The sequence below is a fragment of the Empidonax traillii genome, unplaced genomic scaffold, assembly GCF_003031625.1.
Source record: "Empidonax traillii isolate 1590-97213 ecotype Southwest subspecies unplaced genomic scaffold, ASM303162v1 scaffold246:size859669, whole genome shotgun sequence".
In the NCBI taxonomy this organism is placed as follows: domain Eukaryota; kingdom Metazoa; phylum Chordata; class Aves; order Passeriformes; family Tyrannidae; genus Empidonax; species Empidonax traillii.
In genome coordinates this window covers 299,845-313,084 of record NW_020955439.1, presented here as the reverse complement: position 1 = coordinate 313,084, position 13,240 = coordinate 299,845, and the positions used below count along the sequence as shown (strand labels likewise).

Genomic DNA, 13,240 nt, shown 5'->3' with positions numbered 1-13,240 from the left:
TTTTTTTTTTTTTTTTTTTTTTTTTTTTTTTTTTTTTTTTTTTTTTTTTTTTTTTTTTTTTTTTTTTTTTTTTTTTTTTTTTTTTTTTTTTTTTTTTTTTTTTTTTTTTTTTTTTTTTTTTTTTTTTTTTTTTTTTTAGATTATCTTAAAACAGTCTCTTTAAGGGATCTCCTGTGTAGTAAGAGAAGCTGACTGAAGTACTTAGGAATATACCAGAAGAGAAGGAATGAATCCTAAAACCTTGAAGGCAAAATCCAAATGTTTTCTTTCCTTCTGCATTCATAGGTCAGAGAGACAGAAACAAACATGAGTTCTAAATACAAATGCAAAATAAGTGTCATTTTCTCCAGTGTTTGTTTGTTGGTTTTTTTTTCCTCTGTGGATTACAGAAGACTGGCAGATCCAAAACCCCACCTTGTCTTCTCTGGACAGATTAACAGGCACATTTTGGGAAGTTGGACAAGGAAAACAAATAACTTCTGGGCTTTCCTTTTTTTATTGGTCAGATTTTAAGCACATTGTTTTGACCCCTGGAACAGTCACCAGTGTTTTATAAAGACTGCTGAGCAAACAACTGCATAAATTTTGTCACAAGTAAGGATTTAATGCTGTAATCCTTGCTATAACAAGTTACTGTATTTAGCAAAGATACTTTATTATTTGCTTTCAGATGTTTCCATTTTCAGCGCTGGTTCCTTCCCATTGAGTCACCAGGTGGGTCCTAGCCCTGATCCATGAAACTCAGCACCTGAGGGCGTTTGCCTCAGAGCCGCTTTTATTTATTTATTTATTTATTTATTTTAATGTAACAGTTAAACCCTTTCTGTATTTTGAAGGGACTCACTGCTCTCCTTTGTGGAGCTGTGTGGGGTGGCTGTGCTCTGAGGCTGAAGCTTGGTGGCACAGGGGACCCGAGGGCAGGCTGTGACTGCAGGGAAGGCAGTGCCAGCTGCACGTGGCTCATCTGCACTCTGCCTCTTGTTTTCCCTCAGGTTCCTTTGGAGGCACCAACTGAAGGGCTCAGCTTGCCTGCGCCGGGTAATTTGAACGCTGAACGTGTGTAATGAGGTGTTGTGATTGCACTAGGCAGGTCACGTGGAGCTCACACTGCTCTTCTGCCAGGTGACACCTGCAGGAAAAGCCTCTCTTTACCTGCATCCCAGAAAACCTGCAGACATTCCACTTTCCCTATCAGGTGGTGCTGTTTGATGCTGCTATTTGGTGCAGCACGTGCTGCTGCGTGCTTGGAATCTCCCTGAAACCATAAAGCCACATCACAGAGTGTTCCCCTGTGATTTCTGTTGTGCACAGCTGTCATTATCCCTGAGGTTAAGGCAGCAGCTCTTCTCTCATTGCCTGTCTATGTATTGCTGTGGAACAGGCAGCCTGATCTTTAAAAACTGCCTCTGTAGTGCTGGCTGCATCGCTTTCAATACCTTGGGCAGTGACCTTCAGCTTGCTCCCAGAAGGCAAAGCTTCTTTGCTTTTCTTTTGTTTTGTTTTATGGTTTTCCAGCGTGAGTCAGGAGGTCCCATTCCTCGGTCAGTGACTGTTTCTGGGGCTTTCACGATTACTGGTCCTTTTTTTCTTGGTGGAGGCAAGATGACAGGCTGAGGAAAAGCTCTGACATTTCACTGCTGCATATGCCTGGTTCTGATGTTGAACTGGTCAGCTTTCAGGAATGGTAGCTGAAAGCCTCTTATAGCTGAGCAAAATGCCAGTTTTTAGAATCTAAACACAATTAATAGCTGAGTTGTCATTCCAGGAACAAGAAGATTTTTCCTTAGTTTGCCTTAGCAGCTCCCTGCCTTGAAAAGTCTCCATTTCTTGGAGGCCAGAAGTGGCTCAGACCTTTGCAGTTCAAACACCAGAGCCTGCTGCTGTTCCACCATACGGAAAATTAGCAAACAGCAAGGTCCTGGAAGTGCAGCAGTACATTCCCTCAGGGAAAAGAAAATACTGTGCTCTGTTGTTTATGTAGGAACTGCCTTACATCACGGAGTCACAGATGTGACTGAAAGGGAGATGTCACATGGACTATTTACTCCCTTGTACAGATAAAAAAAGCCATGTCAAACATGTTCACATTCCTACATGGGGTGAAAACAAAGAAACCAGTCCTCATGTTTTCACTGCAGTCCCCTTCCATGGGGATTAAGAGCTGACTCACAGCTACCCTGGTACTTTGTGCCTCTTTGACACACTGCAGCCTTGCAGACCCAACAGAGATTTCAAAGTCAGTATTTTTGGCAAGAAGGAGTTAATTAGTTCCTAGACACGGGAAAATTCTCCTCTGTTATGAACTTGTGACAAAATCGAAATTACTTCTGTAGTGCACTGAGAAGAGTTTCTTATAATCCCTACCCAGAACTTGAATTCTGATATTACACACGTAATTCCCCATCACCTCTTGCACTGCTGCATCAGGAGAGCTAAATGTGTGTGTTTGGCTTTTTCCTGCACAATGAACAGTGGGAAATGTTAGTCTGGATTTTTCTGCTGAGTCCTGCCAGCAGATATTCAATGCTGCTTTCTTTCCCTAAAGGAAACTTGAACATCTGCACCTAGTTTAGTGCTTCTGGTGGATGGCCTGCAGGAATTATGGTATATTTCTGAAGCATCCAAATGCTGTGGTGGTATAATGGGGCAGGGGGGGTGAAAACAGGAGGCTCTTCTTGAGGAGAAAAAAGGGTGGCAAAATGTGGGACAGATTCCCTTGCCAAATTGTGGCTTTGGATTGTGGGATTTAGACAAAACCAAGTGATTATCGAGCTCTTCCTGACTGAAGTTGGTATCTGTCTCAGAGCCATTTTCTTCCCGGGAGCTTGGTCTCGGTGAAGAAGCCTCTGCCTGGAGCTCTGATTACATGGCTGCTTCTCTTTGCAGAAAGAAACATTTGCTGCTGCCCCATGTCAATTTACACTCAGTCAAATATTCAGGCTTGTGGTGAATTACAGCATGTCTGGCGAAAATAGGTCAAGTTTGGTGTTTAAATGCCCTGGAAAAACTGGCAATGTGTGCATCAATATTTGCCCTATTTAAAAGGAGGCTTTTAGGTCTGGACTGTGGCAAGCCTGGCTTTGGAGTTGGAAATGTGATCGTTTTTAGTGCTGCTGAGAAGAGTAATTAGAGGGCGTCTCCTACATTTGAATTAACCTTCAAAGCCAGACTTCCCTCACAGGATTTTCTCATCAGAGGGGACACGTTTGGCCAGTAAAAAGATCTCTAAAGAAGCAGGTTTGAAGAAGTCAGCTAGAATTAAGCTTACCCTTCGTGTATTTGCCTATATTTTTGAAACTAAAGTCTCGAAGTAAGAGCAGGGAGAATGAAGTTCCTGCCCTATTCAGAGACTGCAGAATCGAGGATCAGCTCCTCTTCCTTCCCCATGGAGTCAGGCAGTAAAGTCTAACCTAGTTACCCTCAGCTGCATCTAATCCATGGAGAAATAGGCACCTCTGGGAGATAAGCTGTCAGATTTCAAGTAGAGTCCCATGAGTCATCATCAGAAAACATTTATTTATCCTACTGGGTTAACTAGCCCCGGGTTTGCCCTGCAGTTGGTTTTTATTTTCCTGTTTGCTTGCCGAGGAATTTAAACAAAAACAAAAACCACAAAAAACCCAAAAACATCTGATGTGAAAGTGGAAAAAAAAAAAAAAAAAGAAAGATATTTCCCTGTAGCTGGGCAGTTCTTGGCAACCAGAGATCATATGATAGTAAAGTGGAAAAACATCTGTGTGTGGATGGCCCTGGATGGCGGCACGGAGGAGGAAGGAGCAGCAGGGAAAAGAGGGCAAGCAAAGCTCACACAGTGGCCAGCTTCCACATCCATCCTCAAAATAAGACCCGTGAGTAATGAAGGAACTCCTTAGCTGTGTGATGAGAGAAGGTGAATTTAATAAATCCGTATGTTTAGGTGTGCTTTCAGGAGCAAATTAGTCCCGACAGTCTGTTGTTTGCTGGATCGTGTTACGGTGTTTTTTCCCTCCCAGCTTTTTCTCAGTGCGGACTTTTCAGCTTTTCCTACTGTTTAGACTGATCCTGTGGGCAAGCTGGAGAATGTTTGCCTGCCAAAGGGCAGTACAGGCAGGCCCTGTTCTCTGCTCTCCTCTCAGCTGGGAGGACGGTGGTAACAGCAGAAAAGCTGTCCACGTGGTCACAGAAATGAGTGGGTGGGCCAAGGGACCTCTCACTCACCACCAGTTAAGAGGGGTGTGAATAACCATTCCTCTCTCCCCATTTCAGCACAGAAGGTTGCAGTTCTTTCAGAGGAACGGGCCCCTCAACATCAACCACTACGCCAACAAGAAGAGCGCGGCCGAGAGCATGTTGGACATTGCCCTGCTCATGGCCAACGCGTCCCAGCTGAAAGCTGTGATGGAGCAAGGACCTTCTTTTAACTTCTACGTCCCCCTCATCGTTCTCATCAGTCTGTCACTCACACTGCAAGTCATGGTGGGAGTGCTCCTGATATTCCTTGGTAGGTGGCAACAGCGAGAACCATTGACGTGTTTTCCTTGCAGGGTACAGCCCGTGAGATGGTGCACAGACACACCATTTACTTACAAAAAAACTGTTGTAGTTGTAAGTCTTTACTTCAGAACTGATTAAAGTTAGAATCATGGTGTCATTTAGGTTGGGAAAGGCCTCTGAGAACCCTGAGTCCAGAAGTTAACTCTGCACTGCCGTGTTCACCACTAAACCATGAGCACCACAGCTACACATCTTGTAGTTATCTCCAGGGGTGGTGACTCAGCCACTTCCCTGGGCAGCCTGTTCAAACGCTTGACAACTCTTTCAAGTGAAGAAATTTTCTTAAATATCCAAAAATACTGATTTTCTCTTGAAACCATAGAAATACTGCAGCTAAGGCAGGAAGAGCAGCTTTATGTGGAATCTTCAGTTTTTATCAGCGTTCTCATACTCATTTGCCCAGAGTATGAATATTTTTCTCAGCAGAAAGCCTGAAGAGGAAGGAAAATGATGAAATATCATAAAAGAAACATCAGCAGGTCAGATAGGATCATGCAGCCTGCCCTATTTCATAATATTGTTTCCAGCAAGACCTGTTACTTAATCTTATGACTGGAATATGTTTCTTCCATATCAGCCATGTCAAAAGAATTTTGCTGTGAACATGGAACTCTGAAACAGAAGTGAAAGTCGAAATGTCCATCTTCGTGTTGGTGTGGCACGTTTTCTTCAGCTTGGCTGTGTTTCTGCAGCCAAGCTGCATCTGTCATTCCCCACCTAGAGATCCCAGACGTTCAGCATTAACAGGTGCAACACTGCGAGGCACAAGACCTGGTATTTATCACTAAAAATTAGGTGTTTTTAAGTTAGTATTGCCAAATTAGTAGCACACTTATGTCCTGTAGCCTCTGCCTTATTCTGTCAGGCAGAATATTGATCTAAGTAGCTGTAGAAACAGACTTATTTCTAAAGCAATGTCATTGCTGAGTGATCAGGAATTACCCAAAAAAAAAAACCAACTGAAACTGCACCGAGAGTGGAGAGACAGCACTATTCTGGAAAACTGAGTTTTCTGTTCTGACCTTAAACAAGCCTTCAGTACCTCTCTTTGCTGTCTTAACCTATTGTGATATTGTCCCCCATGCTCTTGTGAGGCCAAACACAAAAAGAATCCAGTGGCACTTTGCAGAGTTGCTGAAAACCTGCCACGTGAACCAGCAGCACCCAAAGCCCCAGACTGTCCCTTTGGAGAGTCAGGCCAAGATTCCGGCGGAAATCAGAGGGAATGTTGAAGCCCACTGAAATAAATGACATTTCCACTGGAAGGAAACAGCTGTGGATCCCTTCTGCTGGTGTTATGTGATCGTTTCTTCTCATAACCTTTTTCAAATCTTGCCCTTTACCTTAACGAGTACAATATGACCGACCTTAAGCCCAGTGTAAATGAACAGCCAGAGATCCCACATGGCATTTACTAAGTTATGGGTGCCACCTTGGGCATCCCTGTCAGTCCTTCAGTGTTCTGCTTTTTTAGTCACAGCTGAAAAACCAAGGTTCTGTTCAAGGAGGAAGTTCCTGGGGATCCAAGATACATGTCTTGTAGTATTGATAAGTAGCTGATGTAGCTTTTTTTCTTTCTTACAAAAGAGACAGAATACAGCTGTCTCTGCGTTTGGTAGGGTTGGTGCAAGAGCAAAACTCAGGTCTTGGCTCAGAGGAGATTCCAGAAAGGGGCTGGAAAAAAACAACCTGTTGATACTGGGCGAGGTGGGAAGAGAGTCATGGAAAAACTAGCAAAATACGTGCCTGTTCCTCAGTTGAAGGCATCTCCCTGATGGTTGTTTCCAGCAGGCTTTGAGGCTGTAAACAAGTTCTCTTTCTGTTGGGTAATAACTTCTCAGTATATGCTGAGCTATTGCTTTTTAATGCTCGTTCCTGTAAGACATTGCCAAAATGGCTTAAATGCTGACAATTTTATCTTTGTCACATCGAGAGTGACAAAGCCCTCAGCTTATGGTGACACACTCCTGGAACTCTGCTGTCCTGCTGAGGTCAAAGGATAGGAAGAAGATAGGAAGAGAGGAAATAGGACGTGAAGGTACAAAGGTACAGGCATCAGAGGGAGAACTTGCTTTTCCCAGTGTATATTTGGGAGTTTTGGCCTGCAGGAACAGTTTGCCTTTCTGCCCAGCCACGGAATTCTGCCTCTGCAATCTCTGAACAAAAGTCTGTGCCACCATCCAGTTTCTTTTCTTTGAGACAGGGTTTTATCCTGGGAGCCACCAGTTCTCACAGTTTCTACTGGGGATTAAAAGCTTTTCCTCCTTCAAAAGAGCCTTTTACAGAAACAATGTGAGAAATGTTCAGCAGACTTGTCCTTGAAAGTGATTTGGTGATCTGAACTTTTTGGAAGAAAAGCAAAGAATGTCTTGAAATAGTTTCAGTGGCACGAAATCATAGTAATCTAATCCCACTATAATAAAATACTTAAAGGATAACTGTTCTTAAGAACATTTTCACCAACACCCTCATCTTAAGCACTGTAATTACGAAGACAGGATTACTGCAATTCTACTTCAAGATTTAGAGCTCTTCCTAAACTGACAAGCATTACTTGTCTTCTCTGACCCTCCTTTGGACAAAGGGACAGCTCTGAAAGCGTCAGCTTGCCTCTCAGCATGATTTCTTTTAACTTGCATGATAGGTTAGGCCGTTATTACCTTTCCTTTTTAAACCAACCATCTGAAATGCCTTTTTTTCCCCCCCACGTTTCAGAGTTAATTACTCCATTTCATTTATTCTGCTTCATTCATATGGCAGTTAGTAGAGTCCTTTGAGGTCCTGTTGGGATGCAAACATCCATGTACCTCCAGCTGCTTTACAGAGTTGTTTGCAGTAGGGTCAGGTAAGCTGCACGTCTGTGCATGTGCCTGTCAGAAGGAGCGCTGAAGTTTTATTTATGTTGCTGCAAAAACTTGTCAGGTATAAACTTTCTCTCACAGACACAAGTGACCCATGCAAAAAACATTCTCAAAACTTGCTCCAGGATTCCTCTTCACTTCATTCCACCAGCATCAAAGAAGTGCAGCTGAGGGTCAGAGCTGCAGAGCTGTGAGGGAACAGAAACTCTGGAAGATCTTGGGTGTTCATGTGGTGTTTTAGTGGCCACGGTGCTGTGTGGGCAAAGTTTGGACTTGATGATCTTGGAGGTCTTTTCCAGCCTTAATGATTCTATAGGACATCAGGCAACCACCCCAGAGTTCTCACTGCCCTTTACCAAGCCTATTATCAGCCCAGTGTAACTAATTTGTCTGTTTTCACAAGGCCTCGAATCAAAATTTGCACTAAATTAATGCTATCTCCCTTGTGTGATCCTCCCTCCCTCCCCTTAGAAGCTCAAGCAAAGAGCAACTGCAGGAAACAAAGGAAAATGTTTACACAGCTGATGGTCCCTGTAGGAAGGGCTGCAGCTACACTGCTCTGCCATCTCCCTCTGTTTTACAGATAGAGAGCCTTTGCTTTCTAAAAACAGAGCCAGGGCCAAAGCAGGGGAGTTCAAGCTGGGGAAGGGCACCAGCACAGAAAAAAAAAAAAAGAAAAAAAAACAGCAGTAGTAAAGAGATTTGTAGCATTTTAATGGCAGGAAATTTAACTTCATCCTGCCAGGGCTTCAGAACTTCATGTATTCAAGACTGATATAATTTTTAAATGCTTAAAGTCTGCAACAAAGCCAGGCTTCAAAAGATCAAGAGCTCAGAAGGTTCCTAGTAATGTTAGTGCATACATTACTTCCCATGTGCCTCCACAGAGATTAGATGCTAATTACTGGAAGTTAATAGGCTCCTTGTGGTTGCAGACCTTCCCCTTAGCACTTTTACTGACACTGCAGAATATCTGACTTCCCTTTTAAATGTGACTGATGCAAATAGCTCAGCGTAGGAGAAATCCTTGAACTGCACCAGTATGAAGACTTTTATTCTGGATTTTGAAATATTCCTCTCACTAAACATTTATTTTTTTTTTCTCCTCTCTCTTTGAAGTAAAATATGACCTTAACAACCCTGCGAAACATGGAAAGCTGGATTTCCTCAACAACCTTGCAACTGGACTAGTATTCATTATAGTAGTTGTGAACATTTTTATCACTGCCTTTGGAGTGCAGAAACCAATGGCTGAGTCAGCACCAAAACAATAAGTACCAGGTGAGTGTGGTCTCCCTGCACCATGCGGTAGCAGGGCATGGCATCCAGGAGGGCAGGGCACACTGGGGCATGGCTTTAGACCTTGGCTATACAGTTCTGGTCCCTGCAGGGAACTGAGCTCACTTCAGGTTCGTGCAGAAGCAGCTGGGAACTGCTGAGTTACGAGGGTGTGTTTGCAGATGTGGAGTTCAGAAGTTGATGGCATCTCACCTTGCCAGGGGCCCCTTGCAAGTGCCACACATAGGACCTCAGCCACTCCTTTTCCTCACTGCTGACAAGGACAATAGGGGGAAAAAAAAATGTTGTTTTGCTTTTCCCAAATGCCTCTCTTTTCTTTAAGGAAGGTTTGCATCCAGCCTGTCGTGAGCACTGAAGACTTAATCTGTTTCCAGGTAACGCTGCACGTCCTGGAACCCTCAGTTCCTGTGCACATTCTGTGGCTGTTCTGCCCTCCCAAGGATGGGGCTCTGCTTTGTGGGAGACTCAGCCCCCAAAATGATCCCTATTGCTTGTTACACCTGGCCATTTAGAACAGGATTGTTCCTCTGCCTTCATTGTCAGCTTGGTTCTTTCCTTACACAGAGGGATAAATCCAGGAGTTGTGGGGATCAAAATGGGTGTATTCCATAGCTCTGAAGAGCAATTTGGGAAGAGACAAACCTAAATTGTAGGCCTGTAGCTCAAGAAGCACTGGTGGTCAACATCTGCCTTTAAAATAGCACTGCTGAGTCTGTGTGTGCCAGCATTGCTCTGGCTCTTGGGCTTCCAAATCTCAGACAGGGTCAGAGACCTGCTGAAGAAGGAATTACCTGACTTTCCTGGCTGGCCATGGTGTGTTGCCTGCTCTGACAGAGAAAGGAAACCCTTTCTCCATGAGAAAGGAAGATACAAGGCATTTAAACCCCCAGTCTGTAGGTGAGTGGCACAACAGAAATCTGCAACAAGAATGGGAGTCAGACCAAAATTTGTCATTAGTCTAAACAGCATGGGGGGAAACCAGTGCAACAAATTACTAGGAAAATTAAAAACTAAATTAATTTATTTCAGGGCGTAGGTGGAATTTTCTGCTCTAACCAAAACCTGTGAAATTTTGGCAGTGAAACAAGATCGTTTTACTGTGTTTTCTGGCCATAGTCACTACAAACAAACTAATAAATATTTAATTTTAACAGCAAAAAGCACGCAGATTATCTGAGCTGTTGCCAGAATTATAGGGAGAATGTTGATCTCAGGAGTACATGCTAAAGCAGTACTGAAGCACTAACCCCAAAATTGCACTGGCCAAGGCAAGAGAGCTAAATGAAGAATTACTGGAATTTTAGCTGCCTTCACAGGGCAAAACACACAGAATAGCCAGGAACAGAGGCAGAGACAAGAATCTGAAACAGGCATAGGGAAATAGCAGTGCTTTTGTGCCATGCCTGGTTGCTTAGCTGGCACCTGCTGGCAAGGAGGTGCCCTGGGCAGCATTTGTGTTGGAGCTTCTCCTCTGCTATTCCTTCTGCTCTCCATAAACTGCCAACCCAAAGGGTTTTGTGGCTCGATCATGACTGGGATTGTGAAGTGCCTTGCTAGAAAGCCAGGTTAAATGAGAAACATTACTGTGACTTCTCTGAGATTGTCACAAGAGCACGAAACACGATTCAGTGCCTCAGTGAAGAAGAAACAGCAGCTGGTTTGTGTAAACTCAGGTAGAGGCAAGACCAGAGGATGTGTAAAGCAAGTTTTCATCTGTGCAGAACCACCAGCTGTGGGCTCCTGCCTTCATAGCTCTCAAACATGCAGGTCCCTGATAAAGCAGCCAAATGTGGCGTCTGGGACCTGTGTGTCTTTTTGCTCCAGATTTGTTAAATGTGAAAGCCCTGCATTGCTTTGGAACTTTGCAGCTGTCGTTTGCTTATTTGTACACGTTGCCCCTGCTGAAAACACCTGGTCATCTGAATGTAACTTGAACAAAATGAGTGGTTTTCAGCCTGGTGCCACAGTGTCCTCAAAACCCAGAGAGAAGTGGGTGGTCACCATTTTCCGGCCCCACCTTTTATGCACCCTCTTCCCACAGAAACTCGATTCCCCCTTTGAAGCAAATGTGCAATTTGTTATAATTCCTGTAGCACTAACATCTCAATATGTCTTTGCATTTCAGAGACCTGGAGCATTCATTCCAGATGCCATTTGCACTTGAGCCAGTTACACCTGGACACAGCGGGGAAGACAAAATTATCTGCAAGGAGCTGGACACACTGAGCGGCTTTCCCAAGTTTCCAACAACCAGTACCTTTGTGCACCTAAAATTTGCCCGCGTGTTAATATTTAAACTGTCTGGAATCGAGGAAAAGGTTGATTTTTTTGCCCCAAGGACGGTGATTTTCTGGAATATTGGCATTTCAGTTCCTGTAGGAGCTCCCTCTTTTTCAGAGAAGTGACGTAAGCTCATCAAGCGAGGAAATATCTATCTGGTAGCACTTCACAGGACTTTTCTTTTTTATGTGCCTTTGTTTTTTTGTGGCAGTTTGTCATTTCCACCGCAGTAAGAAACGTCAGGCCTTGGATTCTGGCGTGGTCACGTTGTCCTTTATTTCACAGCTTGGCACCGAGCCCAGTAATGCTCTTCCTTTGCAGAGTGCAAAGGTAGCTGTGCCTTGTTTTTCCTTTTTTATTCTGCTCTAGCTGAAGGAAAGATGAGACAAACAGAAACAATCAGCTCTCCTCTGTCCGGTTTTGCTCACAGGTACTCATTTTTCATCTCTGGGCACACTTAAAATTTCCTGTCCTTTGTGCACAGACACACAAATAACCTAATTGTTAATAGTTTCTTGCTGTGAGCTGCTGTTCCCTGTGTTCTGTGCATTATATGTATTTCACAGAATGGTTCAGTGTGGATGGGACCTTGAAGATTATGTTGTTCCAGCTCAGGGACACCTCCCACTATCCCAGGTTGCTCCAAGCCCTGTCCAGCCTGGCCTTGGACACTTCCAGGGATGGGGCAGCCACAGCTTCTCTGGGCAACCTGTGCCAGGGCCTGCCCACCCTCACAGGGAAAAAACTTCTTTCCTATATCAGATTTCTGAAAACCCTGTTAGGAGCAGCACCTTTTCTAGGCCCAACTGGAAAACTGGAGGATCGAGTGTGAACTTCTCCTGTAGACTGGTCTCGAGTGCCTGTCAGCAATTCAAGTGGCAAAATGAAAGAAGTTTGTCTCTCCGTGGCTGAATTTCCCCTCTTCCCGTCATTGATTGCTGCAATTTTGTTACTTTTATGAATTTATGGCTGAAAGCATAAGTAATTTTTAAATTTTTATTTTTAAGTATATATAGAGAGAGATAAATATCTTCTAGGTTCTTACCTGCTGGCTCAGGGACTGACACTTTTTCTAAACACGCTATTGCTAGTAATGGTGTAGGTTACAACAAAAACATTTCAGTTGTTTTATTTCATCTGCAATCAGAAAAATCCAAGTTTTCTCGGTTGTGCTTATATGTAGATGCAGATTTGTACTAATGCATTTCCTTACCATTAATTTTCAAATGCTCCCTTGCACATAGGAATAGAAGTTTGACTTCTATGTGTTCATTTCATTTATTGCTCAGTTTTTATTGCTCACATTTCTCTTTGGTTGTGTCTCAAGGCTCATCGATGTACCAGATCTTCATGTACATGTTCTGTAAGAATTGCTAACAGAAAACCAATCAGAAACTCGTGTGATGAGTAATGGAATTATTTTTGATTTTTTTTAAATTGTCTTTTGTTGCTTCATTTCCATTGTAACATGTATTTAACCAGCATCTGGCAGTCAGTGGTTTCATTGTGTGTGCTGCACCAGTTTAAATGTAGCTCAGAACAAGTTCTGAGCGAGGCACTCAGGACAATTTCCTGGGTTCATTTTCTTACAAACTGTTTATCCCTCCTTGTGCTGTCACACTGTTGATGCTGCAGTGCAGTGAATTCACTGCTCACAGAGCAGGGCTGAAAGTCTGCAAACCTTTCTTTTGAAGGAAATAGGTGACTGGAGGCAGAGCCCTTCCAGTAGGAAATCTATCTGTGGCTGAACGCTGGGCAGTAACGTTGATAAGATTCTTGATTGTATCACCTTTTCTACTTCCAGCATTCTCTTCCCTGGAATATTTTGCCTGTCTGCACATCTGATTTGGCTGGAGAGGCTCTCTGGGGGCAGCTGCCTCTGTTCTGTACAAGAAACTTTGTACCTGACCTAGGTGTCTTGTTGCTTTGTGCTGTCCTAAATACATAACCTGTCCAGAAGTCACTCTTAAGTATGATTATTAGATATTTTTCATTGCCAGATTTGCATCCTTCTAGTTTTTTTAACCAAGACATAAAACCAGGAAGAAAAGTCTTTCTGGCACTTAGTAATCTCTCATTTATTGAGTTGTCCTTGAGTTGTCCACCACCCGAAGGGCAGGTGCAGACAGACACCCAGGCTCTGCTGATGTTTGCTGGCTTCATACTCAGGGGGTTTGGGCCCACTTCTGATCGTGCTTTTTACTGCCACAGCCCTGTCCTGTCATGGACAGGCTGGTTTGGGTTGGAAGGGACCCTAAAGTTCATCT

The 13,240-nt window shown here is 43.6% G+C and overlaps 1 protein-coding gene across 1 annotated transcript in view; it reads left to right on the top strand.

Annotated features, from left to right (window-relative positions):
- The window catches only part of NINJ1 (ninjurin 1), a 16,855-nt gene extending 4,449 nt beyond the window's left edge, over positions 1–12,406 (top strand). Inside the window, exons 2-4 of the mRNA XM_027888818.1 lie at positions 4,246–4,480; positions 8,514–8,675; positions 10,819–12,406. Of these exons, the coding sequence (XP_027744619.1) occupies positions 4,246–4,480; positions 8,514–8,668 (390 nt within the window). The 3' untranslated portion in view covers positions 8,669–8,675; positions 10,819–12,406. The remainder of the gene's footprint in view (positions 1–4,245; positions 4,481–8,513; positions 8,676–10,818) is intronic.
- The last annotated feature ends 834 nt before the right edge of the window (positions 12,407–13,240 follow it).